This window comes from Balaenoptera acutorostrata, chromosome X, assembly GCF_949987535.1.
Source record: "Balaenoptera acutorostrata chromosome X, mBalAcu1.1, whole genome shotgun sequence".
NCBI lineage: Eukaryota > Metazoa > Chordata > Mammalia > Artiodactyla > Balaenopteridae > Balaenoptera > Balaenoptera acutorostrata.
Window position 1 is genome coordinate 118,451,242 of NC_080085.1, and position 17,566 is coordinate 118,468,807.

General features: G+C 39.2%; 1 protein-coding gene across 1 annotated transcript in view; it reads left to right on the forward strand.

Annotated features, from left to right (window-relative positions):
• The first annotated feature begins 272 nt into the window (after nt 1-272).
• The window catches only part of LOC130706313 (transmembrane 9 superfamily member 2-like), an 81,735-nt gene continuing 64,441 nt past the window's right edge, over nt 273-17,566 (forward strand). Inside the window, 5 exon segments of the mRNA XM_057537704.1 lie at nt 273-535; nt 673-773; nt 13,289-13,356; nt 14,488-14,581; nt 16,300-16,330. Coding sequence (XP_057393687.1) covers nt 319-535; nt 673-773; nt 13,289-13,356; nt 14,488-14,581; nt 16,300-16,330 — 511 coding nt within the window. The 5' untranslated portion in view covers nt 273-318.

Here is a 17,566-nt window from a genome sequence, read left to right on the forward strand (position 1 = left end):
GCGCGAGGAACCGCCAGAGCCGCGGGAAAGTGCTGGGCTGGGGACGCTGGGAGGAGAGAGAGGTGGCGGGGGAAGGGAGGAGGGGTGAGGGGCGGTGGAAGGCGTGGCGGGGACCCGCACGCATGCGTACTCCGCGCGCTCACAAAGCCAGCCAGGCCGTCTAGCCACCGGGCTCCAAGCCAATGTCTCGCCCGAACAAGTGGCCTTCCCTGGAGTTCTAGTCCCACCAGCCGGTCTCAGCTTTTCCCTGTCCGTCCACGGTTCTTCCTTATCATTTCCGCTTCTCCCCTCCACTGGTTCCGATCTCGCCCATGGTGTATGTCCTCAAGCGCTGAACTGGCTCCTAAAATGTGTACTCGTGGTTTCCGCCTGGGAACCAAGCTCTGTCGCCTGTGGTCCACCCTCCCCGGCCTCAGGTGGCTGCTGGGGCTGGGGCTGCTCCCGGTGCTTAAGACCGCCCGCTGCGCGGCTTTTTATCTTCCCGGGTTGGCTCCGGTCAACTTCTGCGAGGCAGACCGAGACTGCTACCTGCAAGGTGAGGACTAGAGGGAGGAAGTGAGATGTGAGGGGAGGCTTCGGGTTGCGGTATGGGGCACACCGGGGCCGACCAGTGCTGGGAGCTCTCAGACTCTGACCCGGAATGCCAAAGCCCCCTCTGTGGGTGTGTTTCAGGGTCTCAATCGCTGAGCCTCGCACTTGGCGGATCCGGACCTCTCTTTTTCCCTGATCCTCTTTCCCTCCCTCTTGGCTCCTCCCCCATCGTCTCTTCTCCTGTAACTCCCTCTCAGCTTCTCCTCCGTCCACCTCACAGCTCCTCCTTTTACGTTTTTCTCTCCGCTCCTTGCCCGCGGTCTCTGGCTTCTTCCTTTCCACTCCCTCTCGACTCCGCCCCTTCCCTTCCCCTCTTTCCTCTAGGCTCCCCCCTCCCTCTCGGCCCCGCCCTCTTCTCTTATCTTGGTCCGTCTAGTTCCTGCTCCTGCTCTGTCCCGCCTACTCCCTCTCAGCCACTCCCCCTCCCCTCGGTTCCTATCTCTTCCCCCTTCCAATTGGCTGCTCCTCCACCTCTCTCTTAGCTCCTCCTCCATCATAGCTCCTCCCCTCCCCCCTCCCGCTCGAAGGTTCCTTCCTCTCCTACTCTGTGTCGGCTCCCTCTCTCCCACTTCCCCTCCCTACTGTCCCCCTTATACTGAATATAATCTGCCTTTCAAGACTCACACACTCACTAGGTCTTCCTTAGATATAGTCCCACCATGTTTCTGTCACCCCTCACTCCTGTGGTCTCAAACTTTTACCTCCTTAATTCTTGTTAATTCACGTTGGTTTCTCCTGGGCCCTCTCCACAAACAGCAAGATAATATTGTTTACCTCTCAGACTTGTGAGAATAAAATGAGACAACGTATGAAAAGCACTGACAAAAACACCTGGCACCTGGTAAGCCTTAAATAAATGGTAACCATTATCATTATGAGTTTTCTCTAGCCAGAGATTTCTGGCACAATTCCTCTTCCGCATGTCCACCAAACCCCGATAATTTTTTGACTCCCTTCCTTGACAGTCTAGTTTTTGTAACTGTAAACTCACTCTAAAAAAATTTTTTGCAAGTAATCAATTCAAAAAGTATTAATGAATAGTAAGACTTATTTTCTGGCCTCAGGTTGCCCAGTCGAGTGTGTGGGGTAACGTTCTCTTAGAAGGAACCACAGAGGCATTACAGAGTTGAGAACAGTGCGGGGTGTGGTTTGACTATAGACTTAGCCAAGTTGAAAGTTGGGGTTTTTAGAGGCCAGTTCTAGGTGCAGCAAACTTGCTCTTAATCCTGGAGCTTGCCTTTTCCTGTGAGAAGTATTGATGGTGGTGTTTTGAGCCATCATCTTGTCAAATATGTGTAACTAAGAAATAGCATTTAAAAATTATTTTACACCTGCCTTTTCTCTGACTGGTAATACCTAGTCCTGGCTCTTTATTTCAGCAGGCTTCCTAGCAAAGAAATAAAATCTTTAACGAATTTCTTTCTTTTCTTTTCTTTCTTCCTTCCTTCCTTCCTTCGTTGGGTCTTCGTTGCTGCACGCGAGCTTTCTCTAGTTGCAGCGAGCGGAGTCTGCTCTTCCTTGTGGTGAGTGGGCTTCTCATTGTTGTGGAGCACGGGCTCTAGGTGCGTGGGCTCAGTAGTTGTGGCACATGGGCTCAGTAGTTGTGGCTCGTGGGCTCTAGAGCACAGGCTCAGTAGTTGTGGTGCACGGGCTTAGTTCCTCTGCAGCATGTGGGATCTTCCCGGACCAGGGCTCGAACCCGTGTCCCCTGCATTGGCAGGCGGATTTTTAACAACTGCACGACCAGTGAAGTCCTGGAATTTCTTTTCTGTAAGCTCTTTTATTTTTAGGCAGCTACTTGCCAGCCTAAATGTGTTCTACTTTTTTTTTTTTAACATCTATATTGGAGTATAATTGCTTTACAATGGTGTGTTAGTTTCTGCTTTATAACAAAGTGAATCAGCTGTACATATACATATATCCCCATATCTCCTCCCTCTTGCGTCTCCCTCCAACCCTTCCTGTCCCACCCCTCTAGGTGGACACAGCATCAAGCTGATCTCCCTGTGCTATGCGGCTGCTTCCCACTAGCTATCTATTTTACATTTGGTAGTGTATATATGTCCCTGCCACTCTCTCACTTCATCCCAGCTTACCCTTCCCCCTCCCCGTGTCCTCAAGTCCATTCTCTATGTCTGCATCTTTATTCCTGTCTTGCCCCTAGGTTCTTCAGAACCTTTTTTTTTTTTTTTAGATTCCATGTATATGTGTTAGCATACAGTATTTGTATTTCTCTTTCTGATTACTTCACTCTGTATGACAGACTCTAGGTCCATCCACCTCACTACAAATAACTCAATTTCGTTTCTTTTTATGGCTGAGTAATATTCCATTGTATATATGTGCCACATCTTCTTTATCCATTCATCTGTCGATGGACACTTAGGTTGCTTCCATGTCCTGGCTATTGTAAATAGAGCTGCAATGAACATTGTGGTACATGACTCTTTTTGAATTATGGTTTTCTCAGGGAATATGCCCAGTGGTGGGAGTGCTGGGTCGTATGGTAGTTCTATTTTTAGTTTTTTAAGGAACCTCCATACTGTTCTCCATAGTAGCTGTATCAATATACATTCCCACCAACAGTGCAGGAGGGTTCCCTTTTCTCCACATCCTCTCCAGCGTTTATTGTTTATAGATTTTTTGATGATGGACATTCTGACTGGTGTGAGGTGATACCTCATTGTAGTTTTGATTTGCATTTCTCTAATGATTAGTGATGTTCAACGTCCTTTCATGTGTTTGTTGGCCATCTGTATATCTTCTTTGGAGAAATGTCTATTTAGGTCTTCTGCCCAGTTTTGGACTGGGTTGTTTGTTTTTTTGATATTGAGCTGCTTATAAATTTTGGAGATTAATCCTTTGTCAGTTGCTTCGTTTGCAAATATTTTCTCCCATTCTGAGGGTTGTCTTTTGGTCTTGTTTATGGTTTCATTTGCTGTGCAAAAGCTTTTAGGTTTCATTAGGTCCCATTTGGTTATTTTTGTTTTTATTTCCATTTCTCTAGGAGGTGGGTCAAAAAGGATCTTGCTGTGATTTATGTCATAGGGTGTTCTGCCTATGTTTTCCTCTAACAGTTTTATAGTGTCTGGCCTTACATTTAAGTCTTTAATCCATTTTGAGTTTATTTTTGTGTATGGTGTTAGGGAGTGTTCTAATTTCATTCTTTTACATGTAACTGTCCAGTTTTCCCAGCACCACTTATTGAAGAGGCTGTCTTTTCTCCATTGTATATTCTGCCTCCTTTATCAAGGATAAGGTGACCACATGTGCATGGGTTTATCCCTGGGCTTTCTATCCTGTTCCATTGATCTATATTTCTGTTTTTGTGCCAGGACCATACTGTCTTGATTACTGTAGCTTTGTAGAATAGTCTGAAGTCAGGGAGCCTGATTCCTACAGCTCCATTTTTCTTTCTCAAGATTACTTTGGCTATGTGGGGTCTTTTGTGTTGCCATACAAATTGTGCAATTTTTTGTTCTAGTTCTGTGAAAAATGCCATTGGTAGTTTGATAGGGATTGCATTGAATCTGTAGATTGCTTTGGGTAGAAGAGTCAGTTTCACAATGTTGATTCTTCCAATCCAAGAACATGGTATATCTCTCCATCTGTTTGAATCATCTTTAATTTCTTTCATCAGTGTCTTATAGTTTTCTGCATACAGGTGTTTTGTCTCCTTAGGTAGGTTTATTCCTAGGTATTTTATTCTTTTTGTTGCAGTGGTAAATGGGAGTGTTTCCTTAATTTTTCTTTCAGATTTTTCATCATTAGTGTATAGGAATGCAAGAGATTTCTGTGCATTAATTTTGTATCCTGCTACTTTACCAAATTCATTGATTAGCTCTAGTAGTTTTCTGGTAGCATCTCTAGGATTCTCTATGTATAGTATCATGTCATCTGCAAAAAGTGACAGTTTTACTTCTTCTTTTCCAATTTGGATCCCTTTTATTTCTTTTCTTCTCTGATTGCTGTGGCTAAGACTTCCAAAACTATGTTGAATAATAGTGGTGAGAGTGGGCAACCTTGTCTTGTTCCTGATCTTAGTGGAAATGGTTTCAGTTTTTCACCATTGAGAACGATGTTGGCTGTGGGTTTGTCATATATGGCCTTTATTATGTTGAGGTAAGTTCCCTCTATGCCTACTTTCTGGAGGGTTTTTATCATAAATGGGTGTTGAATTTTGTTGAAAGCTTTTTCTGCATCTGCTGAGATGATCATATGGTTCTTCTTCAATTTTTTAATATGGTGTATCACATTGATTGATTTGCGTATATTGAAGAATCCTTGCATTCCTGCGATAAACCCCACTTGATCATGGTGTATGATCCTTTTAATATGCTGTTGGATTCTGTTTGCTAGTATTTTGTTGAGGATTTTTGTATCTGTGTTCATCAGTGATACTATAGTTTTCTTTTTGTGTGACATCTTTGTTTGGTTTTGGTATCAGGGCGATGGTGGCCTCGTAGAATGAGTTTGGGAGTGTTCCTCCCTCTGCTATATTTTGGAAGAGTTTGAGAAGTTTAGGTGTTAGCTCTTCTCTAAATGTTTGATAGAATTTGCCTGTGAAGCCATCTGGTCCTGGGCTTTTGTTTGTTGGAAGATTTTTAATCACAGTTTCAATTCCAGCCCTTGTGATTTGTCTGCTTATATTTTCTATTTCTTCCTGGTTCAGTCTCGGAAGGTTGTGCTTTTCTAAGAATTTGTCCATTTCTTCCAGGTTGTCCATTTTATTGGCATATAGTTGCCTGTAGTCATCTCTCATGATCCTTTGTATTTCTGCAGTGTCAGTTGTTACTTCTCCTTTTTCATTTCTAATTCTATTGAATTTCGTCTTCTCCCTTTTTCTCTTGATGAATCTGGCTAATGGTTTATCAGTTTTGTTTATCTTCTCAAGGAACCAGCTTTTAGTTTTATTGATCTTTGCTATCATTTCCTTCATTTCTTTTTCATTTATTTCTGATCTGATCTTTATGATTTCTTTCCTTCTGCTAACTTTGGGGTTTTTTTGTTCTTCTTTGTCTAATTGCTTTAGGTGTAAGGTTAGGTTGCTTATTTGAAATGTTTCTTGTTTCTTGAGGCAGGATTGTATTGCTATAAACGTCCCTCTTAGAACTGCTTTTGCTGCATCCCATAGGTCTTGGGTCATCGTGTTTTCATTGTCATTTGTTTCTAGGTATTTTTTGATTTCCTCTTTGATTTCTTCAGTTATGTCTTGGTTATTTAGTAGCATATTGTTTAGCCTCCATGTGTTTGTATTTTTTACAGTTTTCTTCATGTAATTGATATCTAGTCTCATAGCGTTGTGGTCGGAAAAGATACTTGATACGATTTCATTTTTCTTAAATTTACAGGCGCTTGATTTGTGACCCAAGATATGATCTATCCTGGAGAATGTTCCATGAGCACTTGAGAAGAAAGTGTATTCTGTTGTTTTTGGATTGAATGTCCTATAAATATCAATGAAGTCCTCATTGTTTAATGTTTCATTTAAGCTTGTGCTTCCTTATTTATTTTCATTTTGGATGATCTGTGCTTTGGTGAAAGTGGGGTGTTAAAGTCCCCTATTATTATTGTGTTACTGTTGATTTCCCCTTTTATGGCTGTTAGCATTTGCCTTATGTACTGAGGTCCTCCTATGTTGGATGCATAAATATTTACAACTGTTATATCTTCTTCTTGGATTGATCCCTTGATCATTATATACTGTCTGTCTTTTTCTCTTGTAATAGTGTTATTTTAAAGTCTATTTTGTCTGATATGAGAATTGCTCCTCCAGCTTTCTTTTGATTTCCATTTGCATGGAATATCTTTTTCCATCCCCTCACTTTCAGTCTGTATGTGTCCCTAGGTCTGAAGTGGATCTCTTGTTGACAGCATATATATGTGTTTTGTTTTTGTATTCATTCAGCCAGTCTATGTCTTCTGGTTGGAGCATTTAATCCATTTACATTTAAGGTAGTTATTGATATGTATGTTCCTACTACCATTTTCTTAATTGTTTTGGGTTTGTTATTGTAGTTCTTTTCCTTCTCTTGTGTTTCCTGCCTAGAGAAGTTCCTTTAGCCTTTGTTGTAAAGGTTTGGTGGTGCTGAATTGTGTTAGCTTTTGCTTGTCTGTAAAGGTTTTAATTTCTCCATCGAATCTGAATGAGATCCTTGCTGGGTAGAGTAATCTTGGTTGTAGGTTTTTCCCTTTCATCACTTTAAATATGTCCTGCCACTTCCTTCTGGCTTGCAGAGTTTGTGTTGAAAGACCAGCTGTTATCCTTATGGGGATTCCCTTGTATGTTATTTGTTGTTTTCCCTTGCTCCTTTTCATATTTTTTCTTTGTATTTAATTTTTGATAGTTTGATTAATATGTGTCTCGGCGTGTTTCTCCTTGGAGTTATCCTGTATGGGACTCCCTGCGCTTCCTGGACTTGATTGAGTATTTCCTTTCCCATATTAGGGAAGTTTTCAACTATAATCCCTCAAAGATTTTCTCAGACCCTTTCTTTTTCTCTTCTTCTTCTGGGACCCCTAGAATTCGAATGTTGGTGTGTTTAATGTTGTCCCAGTGGTCTCTGAGACTGTCCTCAATTCTTTTCACTCTTTTTTCTTTATTCTGCTCTGTGGTAGTTATTTCCACCATTTTATCTTCCAGGTCACTTTTCCTTTCCTGTGCCTCAGTTATTCTGCTATTGATTCCTTCTAGAGAATATTTAATTTCATTTATTGTGTTGTTCATCATTGTTTGTTTGCTGTTTAGTTCTTCTAGCTCCCTGTTAAACATTTGTTGTCTTTTCTCCATTCTATTTCCAAGATTTTGGATCATCTTTACTATCATTACTCTGAATTCTTTTTCAGGTAGACTGCCTATTTCCTCTTCATTTGTTTGGTCTGGTGAGTTTTTACCTTGCTCCTTCATCTGCTGTGCATTTCTCTGTTTTCTCATTTTGCTTAACTTACTGTGTTTGGGGTCTCCTTTTTTGCAGGCTGCCAGTTCATATTCCCATTGTTTTTGATGTCTGCCCTCAGTGGGTAAGGTTGGTTCAGTGGGTTGTGTAGGCTTCCTGGTGGAGGGGACTAGTGCCTGTGTTCTGGAGGATGAGGCTGGATCTTGTCTTTCTGGTGGGCAGGACTGCATCTGGTGGTGTGTTTTGGGGTGTCTGTGAGCGTTAGTTTGATATTAGACAGCCTCTCTGCTAACGGGTGGTGTTGCGTTCCTGTCCTGCTAGTTGTTTGGTATAGGGTGTCCAGCACTGTAGCTTGCTGGTTGTTGAATGGAACTGGGTCTTAGCATTGAGATGGAGATCTCTGGGAGAGCTTTCACCATTTGATATTACGTGGAGCGGTGGTGTCTCTGGTGGACCAATGTCCTGATCTCTCCCCTCCCACCTCAGAGGCACAGGCCTGACACCCGGCCAGAGCACCAAAACCCTGTCATCCACACGGCTGCTACTGTTGGCAGGTCTCCTGCAGAGGCGGGGGGTGGCTGTGGCTCACTGCGGGGGCAAGGACACTGGCAGCAGAAGTTCTGGGAAGTACTCCTTGACGTGTGCCCTTCCAGAGTCCACCATTAGCCCCACCCATGTGTTCTACTTTTTATTCTGAGATTGCACCTTCTTTCCTTTGGTGAGTCTCTCATTTTTATGTTTAACACTCCAAACTTCCCTAATTCGGTAGTGTCCAGGCCCTTGATTTCTTTTTTTTAAATTAGTTTTTAAAGTTTTACTATTACAAAAGCAATAACATGAATGGAAGATGGTTATAAAAGGCAGATAGGCAAAAATAAGGAAAGAAAAACATTTCTAACAACTAGAAAATTGGCATTGTTGATACCTTAGAATATATTCTAGATTTTAAAAAATACATATTCATATCCAGATTTGTACTTTGAATAGACTTGATTTTTTAGAGTAGTTTTAGGTTTGCAGCAAAATTCAGCAGAGTATAGAGTTACCGTATACCCCTGCCTCCACACATGCATCGCCTTCCCCATTGTCAACATCCCCCACCACAGTGGGACATTTGTTACAATTGGTGGGCCTACACTGAATCGTCGTTATCACCTATAGTCCATAGTTTACATTACAGTTCAATCTTGGTGTTGTACATCCTATGAGTTTGGACAAATGTATAATGACGTGTATCCATTATTATAGTATCCTACAGAGTAATTTCACTGCCCTAAAAGTCCTCTATGTTCTCTGTTTATTCATCCCAACTTCCCTTTAACCCATGGCAACCAGTGATGTATTTATTGTCTCTATCGTTCTGCCTTTTCCAGAATGTCATATAGTTGGAATCATACAGTGCGTAGCCTTTTCAGATTGGCATCTTTCCCATAGCAATATGATGAAAGGCTCCTCCATGTCTTTTCATGGGGGTCTAGCTCATTTGTTTTTAGTACTGAATAATATTTCATTGTCTAGATGTACCATAGTACATACATTCATCTATTCACTTGCTAAAGGACACCTTGGTTGCTTCCAAGTTCTGACAATGATGAATAAAGCTGCTATAAACATTGTGTATAGGTTTTTGTGTTTACATAAGTTTTCAGCTCCTTTAAGTAAATACCAAGGAGCAAAATTTCTGGACTCGTATGGTAAGAGTATGTTTAGTTTTGTGAAAAAGTGCCAAACTGTCTTCCACAGTGCTGTACCATTTTGCATTCCCACCAGCAATGAATGAGAGTCCACATGCATTTTTTTTACCAAAATAAAATCATAGTATACATGTTATTTTGTAACCTGCACTTTTCTGTTAACAACTCCATCTTTCCACATCAATACCTTTTAAAATCTCATCTATTACCCAGTTCACAGTCAGATTTCCCCAGCTATCCCTGAACTATCCAAGCCAGAATCCAATCTAGGACCACAAATTGCATCTGTTTGTTATATTCTTATGGCTTTTTAAATCAAGCACGTTTTTCCCCTTTTCTTTTCATAACAGTGACTTATAAAAGGGACCAGTCTGTTTTTCTTGTGGAATGTCCCTCCTCTTGGATTTGTCTGTTTTCTGCCTTGTGATAGCATTTAGCTTGGTTTAATGGTTAAACTCGAACGCTTTGGAAAGTAATTTGAAATATGTATCAAAGTCTACAAAAATGTTTATCCTTCTTGATTGTAGTGATCCCACTTAGAATAATATGCAAGGACACAGGCAGATGAGAGGATTTCTCTGAATGTCTCATCTATCTGGGTCCTTTAGTCACATAAGTACACCTCCCTGGAGGGCACCAGTTTCTTGAGAATCTTTCTTTTTGTGAATATACAAATATGTTTTTATATTCTTTTTTCCTTCCCCCCTTTTTACACATATGGTAGCATACTGTTCTCATGTCATGTTCCTTTGTTCATTTAACAATAAACTTGGAGATTGTTTTATTTAATTGCGTAAGAAACATCCTTATTCTTTTTTAATGGTTGCATAGTATTCCATTATAAGGATGTGCTATAACTGATATACATACTCCCTTATTTATGTATTTAGCTTGTTTCCATTCTCTTGATCTTACCAACCATTGCTGCACGTGGGAATATATCTGTAGAATAAATTCTAGGAATGGAATTGCTGGGTCAAAGAACATATGTTCTTAACAATTTTTTCTTTATTGAAGTATAGTTGATTTACAATATTATGTTAGTTTCAGGTGTACAGCAAAGTGATTCATATGTATGTATATATATATATATATAAATATATATATATATTCTTTTTCAGATTCTTTTCCATTATAGGTTATTACAAGATATTGAATATAGCTCCCTGTGCTATACAGTAGGTCCTTGTCGTTTATCTATTTTATATATAGTAGTGTGTATCTGTTAATCCCATACTCCTAATTTATCCCTCCCCCACTGCACTTAACAAGTTTGATAGTGCCAAATTGCCCTCCATGGAGGTTGTGTTAATTTGCACTCCCACCGGCAGTGTGTTAGAGTGCCTGTTTCTCCACAGTTTGACAACAGTGTGTTATCAAAGTTTTAGATCTTTGCCAATCCAATAGGTGAAAAATTGTGTGTTGTGGTTGTAATTTGCATTGCTTTTATTAGGAATCTTTATTGAGAATCTTTTCATGTAATTAAAAGCCAGTTGTATTTTCTGTGAACTATCTGTATATCCTTTGCTGATTTTTATATTAAGTTGAACATTAACAGTTTTCTTTTGTTTAAAATTTTATTTATTTATCTATGTATTTATTTATTTATGGCTGCCTCGGGTCTTTGTTGCTGCATGCGGGCTTTCTCTAGTTGCGGCGAATGGGGGCTACTCTTTGTTGCAGAGCATGGGCTCTAGGCATGCGGGCTTCAGTAGTTGTGGCACGTGGGCTCAGTAGTTGTGGCTTGTGGGCTCTAGAGGGCAGGCTCAGTAGTTGTGGTGCACAGGCTTAGTTGCTCCGTGGCATGTGGGATCTTCCCCGAACAGGGCTCGAACCCGTGTCCCCTGCATTGGCAGGCGGATTCTTAACCACTGTGCCACCAGGGAAGTCCCGCATTTTAAAATATAGTTGAAATCTTATGTACTTTGTCAGTTTTGGGACTCTAGATGAGAACTATTATCTTTAATTATCTGCTGTCCTTTAGAAACCTTTGCCTATTCACCTTTATAAAACTATAACTCATATATGTTGCTATTGCTAAATTTCTGATTAGATTTCACTAAGTGTAGATCCAATTCTCTTGTTTACAGAGTTATAGTAAGGTTATTTACATGTGTTCCCAAGTGAGATAACTTTCCATGTCCTTGTCTTTAAAAAAGAAAAATCTAACCACATGGTATAGATGATAGCAGATGTTCAATTTTTTAAAAAGCAGGGTATGAAATTTTGAAAAAGAATAAAGGATTACCCAAGTTCTGCTGTTTTAGTGATTTAAAAAATCCTGTCTGGTAAATTATCAAGAACACAGCTGAGATCCAGGGAAGTAAGCAAAAACGTCCTGTGAAGAGCCAGAAGAGATGTTATAATGTTCATGAACTAACTTCATGCTCTCAGACAGTCTTTTTGACATAGGCTTTCTTTTTGGCCTTGCTGTGCGGCATGTGGGACCTTAGTTCTCTGACCAGGGATGGAACCGAGGGCTCCAGCAGTGAGAGCGCTGAGTCCTAACCACTGGACCGCCAGGGAATTCCCTCCATTTAAAGTTATTATAGGACTTCCCTGGTGTCGCAGTGGTTAAGAATCTGCCTGTCAATGCAGGGGATATGGGTTCGAGCCCTGGTCCGGGAAGATCCCACAGGCCGTGGAGCAACTAAGCCCGTGTGCCACAACTACTGAGCCTGTGCTCTAGAGCCCGCGAGCCACAACTACTGAAGCCCGCACGCCTAGAGCCCGTGCTTCGCAACAAGAGAAGCCACTGCAATGAGAAGCTTGCGCACCGCAATGAAGAGTAGTCCCCGCTCGCTGCAACTAGAGAAAGCCTGCGCGCAGTAACGAAGACCCAACACAGCCAAAAATAAAAAATAAATAAATTTTTAAAAGTTACAAGATATTGGTTATATTCCTTGTACTGTACGATATATCCTTGCAGCTTATTTCTTTTATACACAGTAGTTTGTATCTGTTAATTCCCTACCCCTATCTTGCCCTTCCCCACTTTCCTCTCCCCAGTGGTAACCACTAGTTTGTTCTCTATATCTGTGAGTCTGTTTCTGTTTTGTTATATTCATTCATATTACTTTTTAGATTCCACATATAAGTGATATCATACAGTATATGTCTTTTTCTGTCTAACTTATTTTATGAAGCGTAATACCCTCCAGGTCCATCCATGGTGTTGCAAATGGCAAAATTTCATTCTTTTTTATGGCCTTTTTCACATAGTTTTAACAAATCTGATCATTTATTACACAAATTGAGGGCTTGCCCTATACCAGATTAGGGGGAAAAAAAGAAGGGAGAAAAGGCATAATGACAGCTGACAGCCAAAATGAAAGAGAAACTCTTTACAAAAAGAAAGGAAACTCTTTACAAACAAGTTTATGTTCTTTGGTAGGGGTGGGGGGGTGTGGGTAGCAGAGGTGTAAATAGTTATCTCTTGCCATTCAGTTTTGGGGTAAGTAGCTGTTTTCATCTCATTTGATACTGGAGATGTCACAGAGTCAAAGCAGGTGCAATGATTGATGCTCAAAATGACCCTGAGTCATCAAGGAAGGTTAAATTGTGATCATAATGTTTTGTTTAAGATAGGAAAGAGTGAAGTGTATTTTAGAATAATTCTTATAAAAATGGTTACAATAATGCAAGAAAAGCACTTATGCTGGTAGCTTTAATTATTTCAAGTTCTTAACTTGAGTTCCATGGACCCTAGAGGCCCTATGAAGCCTTTTAAAGCTGAACAGGGAATTTGGTGAATATGTGTGCTTTTCTGGGGCAAGGAGCCATAGCTTTCATCCTATTCTCAAAGGGTTCTATAATTAAAAAAGGTTAAGAATGGCTGAGGTATCTGAAAAATGTATGTATTCAAAGACCCCGATGATGCCAGATAAATGAAATGTTATGAATTTATAGCTATACTGTTTAAAAAATTTATAAGTGTACTGTGTTATAAATTTATAACACTGTGCTAAGTTATAAATTTATAACTATACAGTTATAAATTGATGGGAGCAATAGACCCAATTACCTTTCAGTTACTTCATTATGTATTTTGCAAGTACTGCCTTATTTTACTTTGTATTATTAATGATTTTTTTTCCCTTCTTGTAGTCATCAGTAGCACTATTTGTAAATAGACTGGACTCAGTGGACTCTGTGCTACCTTATGAGTATAATACGTAAGTTGTAAGTATTATAATTATATCCAATATAATTGATATCATTGTGATTAATTTATATCATAATTATGATATAATTGTGTTAAAATGTGCCTTAAGTTTTTAAAGTTAGTGAACAAAAGCCCTGAATATATTAAGAAATGTAGTGGTAATTTTATAATCAACGTAACAGGAAAAAATGATTAGAATAGAGAGCTTTCAATGTGAGACAAATGCTTAAAAAATTAGGAAGTTGCCATACTTGATTTTTCTTTCTAAGAAAGGCAAATTATAAATTTACTACACTTTGAACTTGAAAAAATATCTTTGCAGAGTTGTATCTTATTTCTAAAATATCAAATACTAAGGTAGGTTTATACTAAGGTTTTTAATGGATGAAGGTGCTTAGTTTAGTAGTGAGTAGTTATTATAAGATTCAGTATGATCGTTCATTTGAGAATAGCAACAAATGATATACTTCTTAGAAAAAATGATTGTAGTTCCCTTTGGTATTACTTTATTTCTACTAATTAAGCAGAAATAAAATCAGGTCTGATTTTCATTAAAATACCAGGTGTAAATGTAGGGTGTTAGTATGAGAATTTAAAACATTACAGAGGCCTACCATTTATTTTATCTTCTACCTAAGCCATTTTACATTCAAATTTACTTGAAGGTAATTGTAATTCTTTTCACCTAGTAACTGTTTGATTTGTGAGTATGTGGGAATGTGTTTGGAGGTGTTTGTTTTTTAATTCCCCTTTGATCAGAACTGATAATTACAGTTTCTAAATGTCCCAGGTTAGAATCAGTACAGACTTTAAGCCATTGTTTCCTTATTTGTGCTTATATGTAATTTGAAGTTTAATCCTAAAAATAGTGTTGTTTTCTTTTTGATTGTGATTAGCTGCATTACAAAAGTCAAGAGCAGTACCATGAGCATTTTAAATAATGAATTCATAATTATCAGAGGTTAAACAGTTTAAAGAGAAACATATAATGAGGTCTATAAATCATAAATAGAAAGATTCTGGGTCATAGTTTTAGAAGAATCTACCATTAAAAGTGGAGAGGCTAGATAAATTATAAGGACTGATTTCTTTGCTGATTTTTTTTTTTTACCTTACTTGAACCTCTCTTTCTTTTTTTTTTCTTTGACTTCTGTCAGGACTCCAGAAAGAAAAGCCCTTCTGAAAATCTTGGACAAGTACTGTTTGGAGAACGAATAACATCATCTCCTTATGAGGTTATTCAGTTGATCTTATTTTAAATCTTATTTTAAAATGAATCTTCTCAAAACTGACTACATATACAGCCATCCCTCAGTATCCATGGGGGATTGGTTCCAGGACTCACTGCAGATACCAAAATCCACATATGCTCAAGCCCATAGTCAGCCCTCCACGTAGGCAGGTTCCGCATCCGCAGATTCAACCAACCACGGATTGTGTATTAAATTTTACGTCTGCCATCCATGGTTGGTTGAATCTGTGGATGTGGAACCCGTGGAATCAGGGTGCCCACTGTATATTTATTGAAAAAAATCTTCATATAAGTGAACCCGGGTAGTTCAAACTTGTGTTGTTCAAGGGTCAGCCATAATTGTACCAGAGTCTTTGCTTTAAAAGAAGGTAAAGAAAAAGGAAAGGAGGTAGAATCTGGCGTTGCCAGAAGAATACATTAATACAGTTGGCCCTCCAAATCCAAGGGTTCCTCATCTGAAGATTCAACCAACCTGGAATCGAAAATATTCGGGGGAAAAAATTCCAGAAAGTTCCCAAAAGCAACACTAGAACTTACATAGCATTTACATTGTGTATTAAGTATTATAAGTAATGTAGAGATGGTATGAAGTACAGTTGACCCTTGAACAACACAGGTTTGAACTGCGTGGGTCTACTTATACCTGGATTTTTTTCAATATATGATCTGTGGTTGGCTGAATCCCTGGATGTGGAACCTGATGCAGAGGAACCATCTATGTAGAGGGCCAACTGTAAGTTACAGGTAAGATTTTCAACATCAGGGAGGGTTGGCCCCCTAACATCTGCATTGTTCAAGGGTCAACTGTCTAGGGGAGGATGTGTGTAGGTTATATGCATATACTCCACCATTTTATATGAGGGACTTGAGCAATGGTGGATTTTGGTATCTGTGGATTTTGATATCCTTGGGAGTTCTAGAACCAATCCTCCACTGATACTGAGGGATGACTCTATATGCTCTTTAAGCTATCTGCAGTAGTTGGTGGTTCCACACAAAGGTTTTGCCTTTCAAGTTTTATTTTTGCTTCATAAAGAAAAAAAGTTTAATTTTTTGTTCTTGCATATTTTGGGTAGGGTGATATAAGTAGATGTAATTGGACTCTCAGCGTCTATTGATATTGCCCTTGATATCTTAATAGATATGGGGATGGAGTAAGGATGTTTTCAAGAGCAGTCACGGTTATGAAGGCACTAACTTTTTTCTTCTTTTTTCTCAACTTCATTGAAGTATAACTGAAGTACAATAAACTACACATATTGAAAGTGTATAATTTGATCAATTTTAATATATGTGAAAACATCAGACGTTAGCTTGTTTTACAACTTTTTATTTTGAAATAATTACAGATTCACAGGAAGCTACAAAATAATGAACAGGGAGGTCTTGTGTACCCTTTAACCAGGTTTGCCCAATGGTAGCATCTTGCATGACTGTACAATAGCAAAACCAGGGAATTGACATTGGACAATGCACAGACCTTTTCAGATTTCACTAGTTTTACATGCACTCTTGTGTGTGTGTGTGTGTATGTGTGTGTGAGATGCAGATTCGTGTACCCACCAGCACAGTCAATACACAGCATAGTTCCATCAGCACAAGGCTCCCTCATGCTGCCCATTTACTGTTCTTTTTCTGTTTAGTTTTCAGAATTCTTTGTATATTCTATCAATAGTTATGATTCCTTTATTGCAACAGTAGTTTGCAAATAGTTTCTCCCAGTCTGTGGCTTGTGTTTTCTTCTTCTTTATAGGGTCTTTCACAAAGCAAATGTTTTAAATTTTATGTGGTCCAGTAATCAAGTTTTCCTTTTATGCATCATGCTTCTGGTGTCAAGTCTAAGAAGACTTTGCATAGCCTTAGGTCCTGAAGACTTTCTTCAAAAAGTCTTATAATTTGACTTTATATATTTAAGTCTGATCCATTTCGAGTTATTTTTTGTATAAGGTGTGAGGTCTGGGTTGAAATTCTTTTTTTTTTGTCTATAGGTGTGCAATTCCTTCAGTACCATTTGCTGGAAAGACCTTTTCAGCAATTTCAGTTCTTCCTCCACTTACTTGCTTTTGCACCTTTGTGAAAAAATCACTTGGGCCTAGTTGTGTAGGTCTATTTCTGGGTTCTCTATTGATGTGTTCCGTTGGTCTGTGTGTCAGGCATTCGCTTTTCGATGATTAAAGTTGCACACAATTCCCCTGTGGAGTACCATTGTCCTAAGAGAAAAGTGCGCCTTTTCAAGAAATGCTGTGCTTTGGACGGAAGAAACATGACAGTTTAGTTCAGTTGCCAATAAGGAATTTTAGGGTTAATATTTGTATGATTTCAGGATATGAAGTGTTAAATTTTCATTGTTTATTCTTGCTTATTGTTTTCTGATGAACCGTATTGGCACTTCATCTTGATAATCTCCTGTAGCTAGACTTTGTAAATAAGAGGTTTCATATTAAAAGTATCAAATATTTTATTATCACTTTTTTGGTAACAGCTTTATTGAGAGCTCATTCACATACCAAATAATTCACCCACTCATACGTGTCCAATTCAATGCTTTTTAGTATACTCATGGAGTTGTGTAACCATCACTATAACCAATTTTATTATCAGTTTTAAGTGAAGGGTTGTAGATCAAGGTAGTTTTTAGAAAGCTACAGTGGATTTTATTTATTTATTTATTGGCTGCACTGCGCGGCTTGCGGGATCTTAGTTCCCCAACCAGGGATAGAACCTGCGTCCCCTGCGGTGGAAGCCTGAAGTACTAACCACTGGACCGCCAGGGAATTCCCGCTACAATGGATTTTATACCCCACCTTTTATAATACTGAAGAAGGCAAATTCTTCTGTTTAGTGGTGAAAGCAGTGTGTGTGTGTCTACTGTAATCATTTTAGGTATGAACTGAAGTGTAGAGGAGATAGTGCTGAGAATGATGGCATACTGAAGTCTCTGAAGAAAAGTTTTATTTGTAAGATAAAG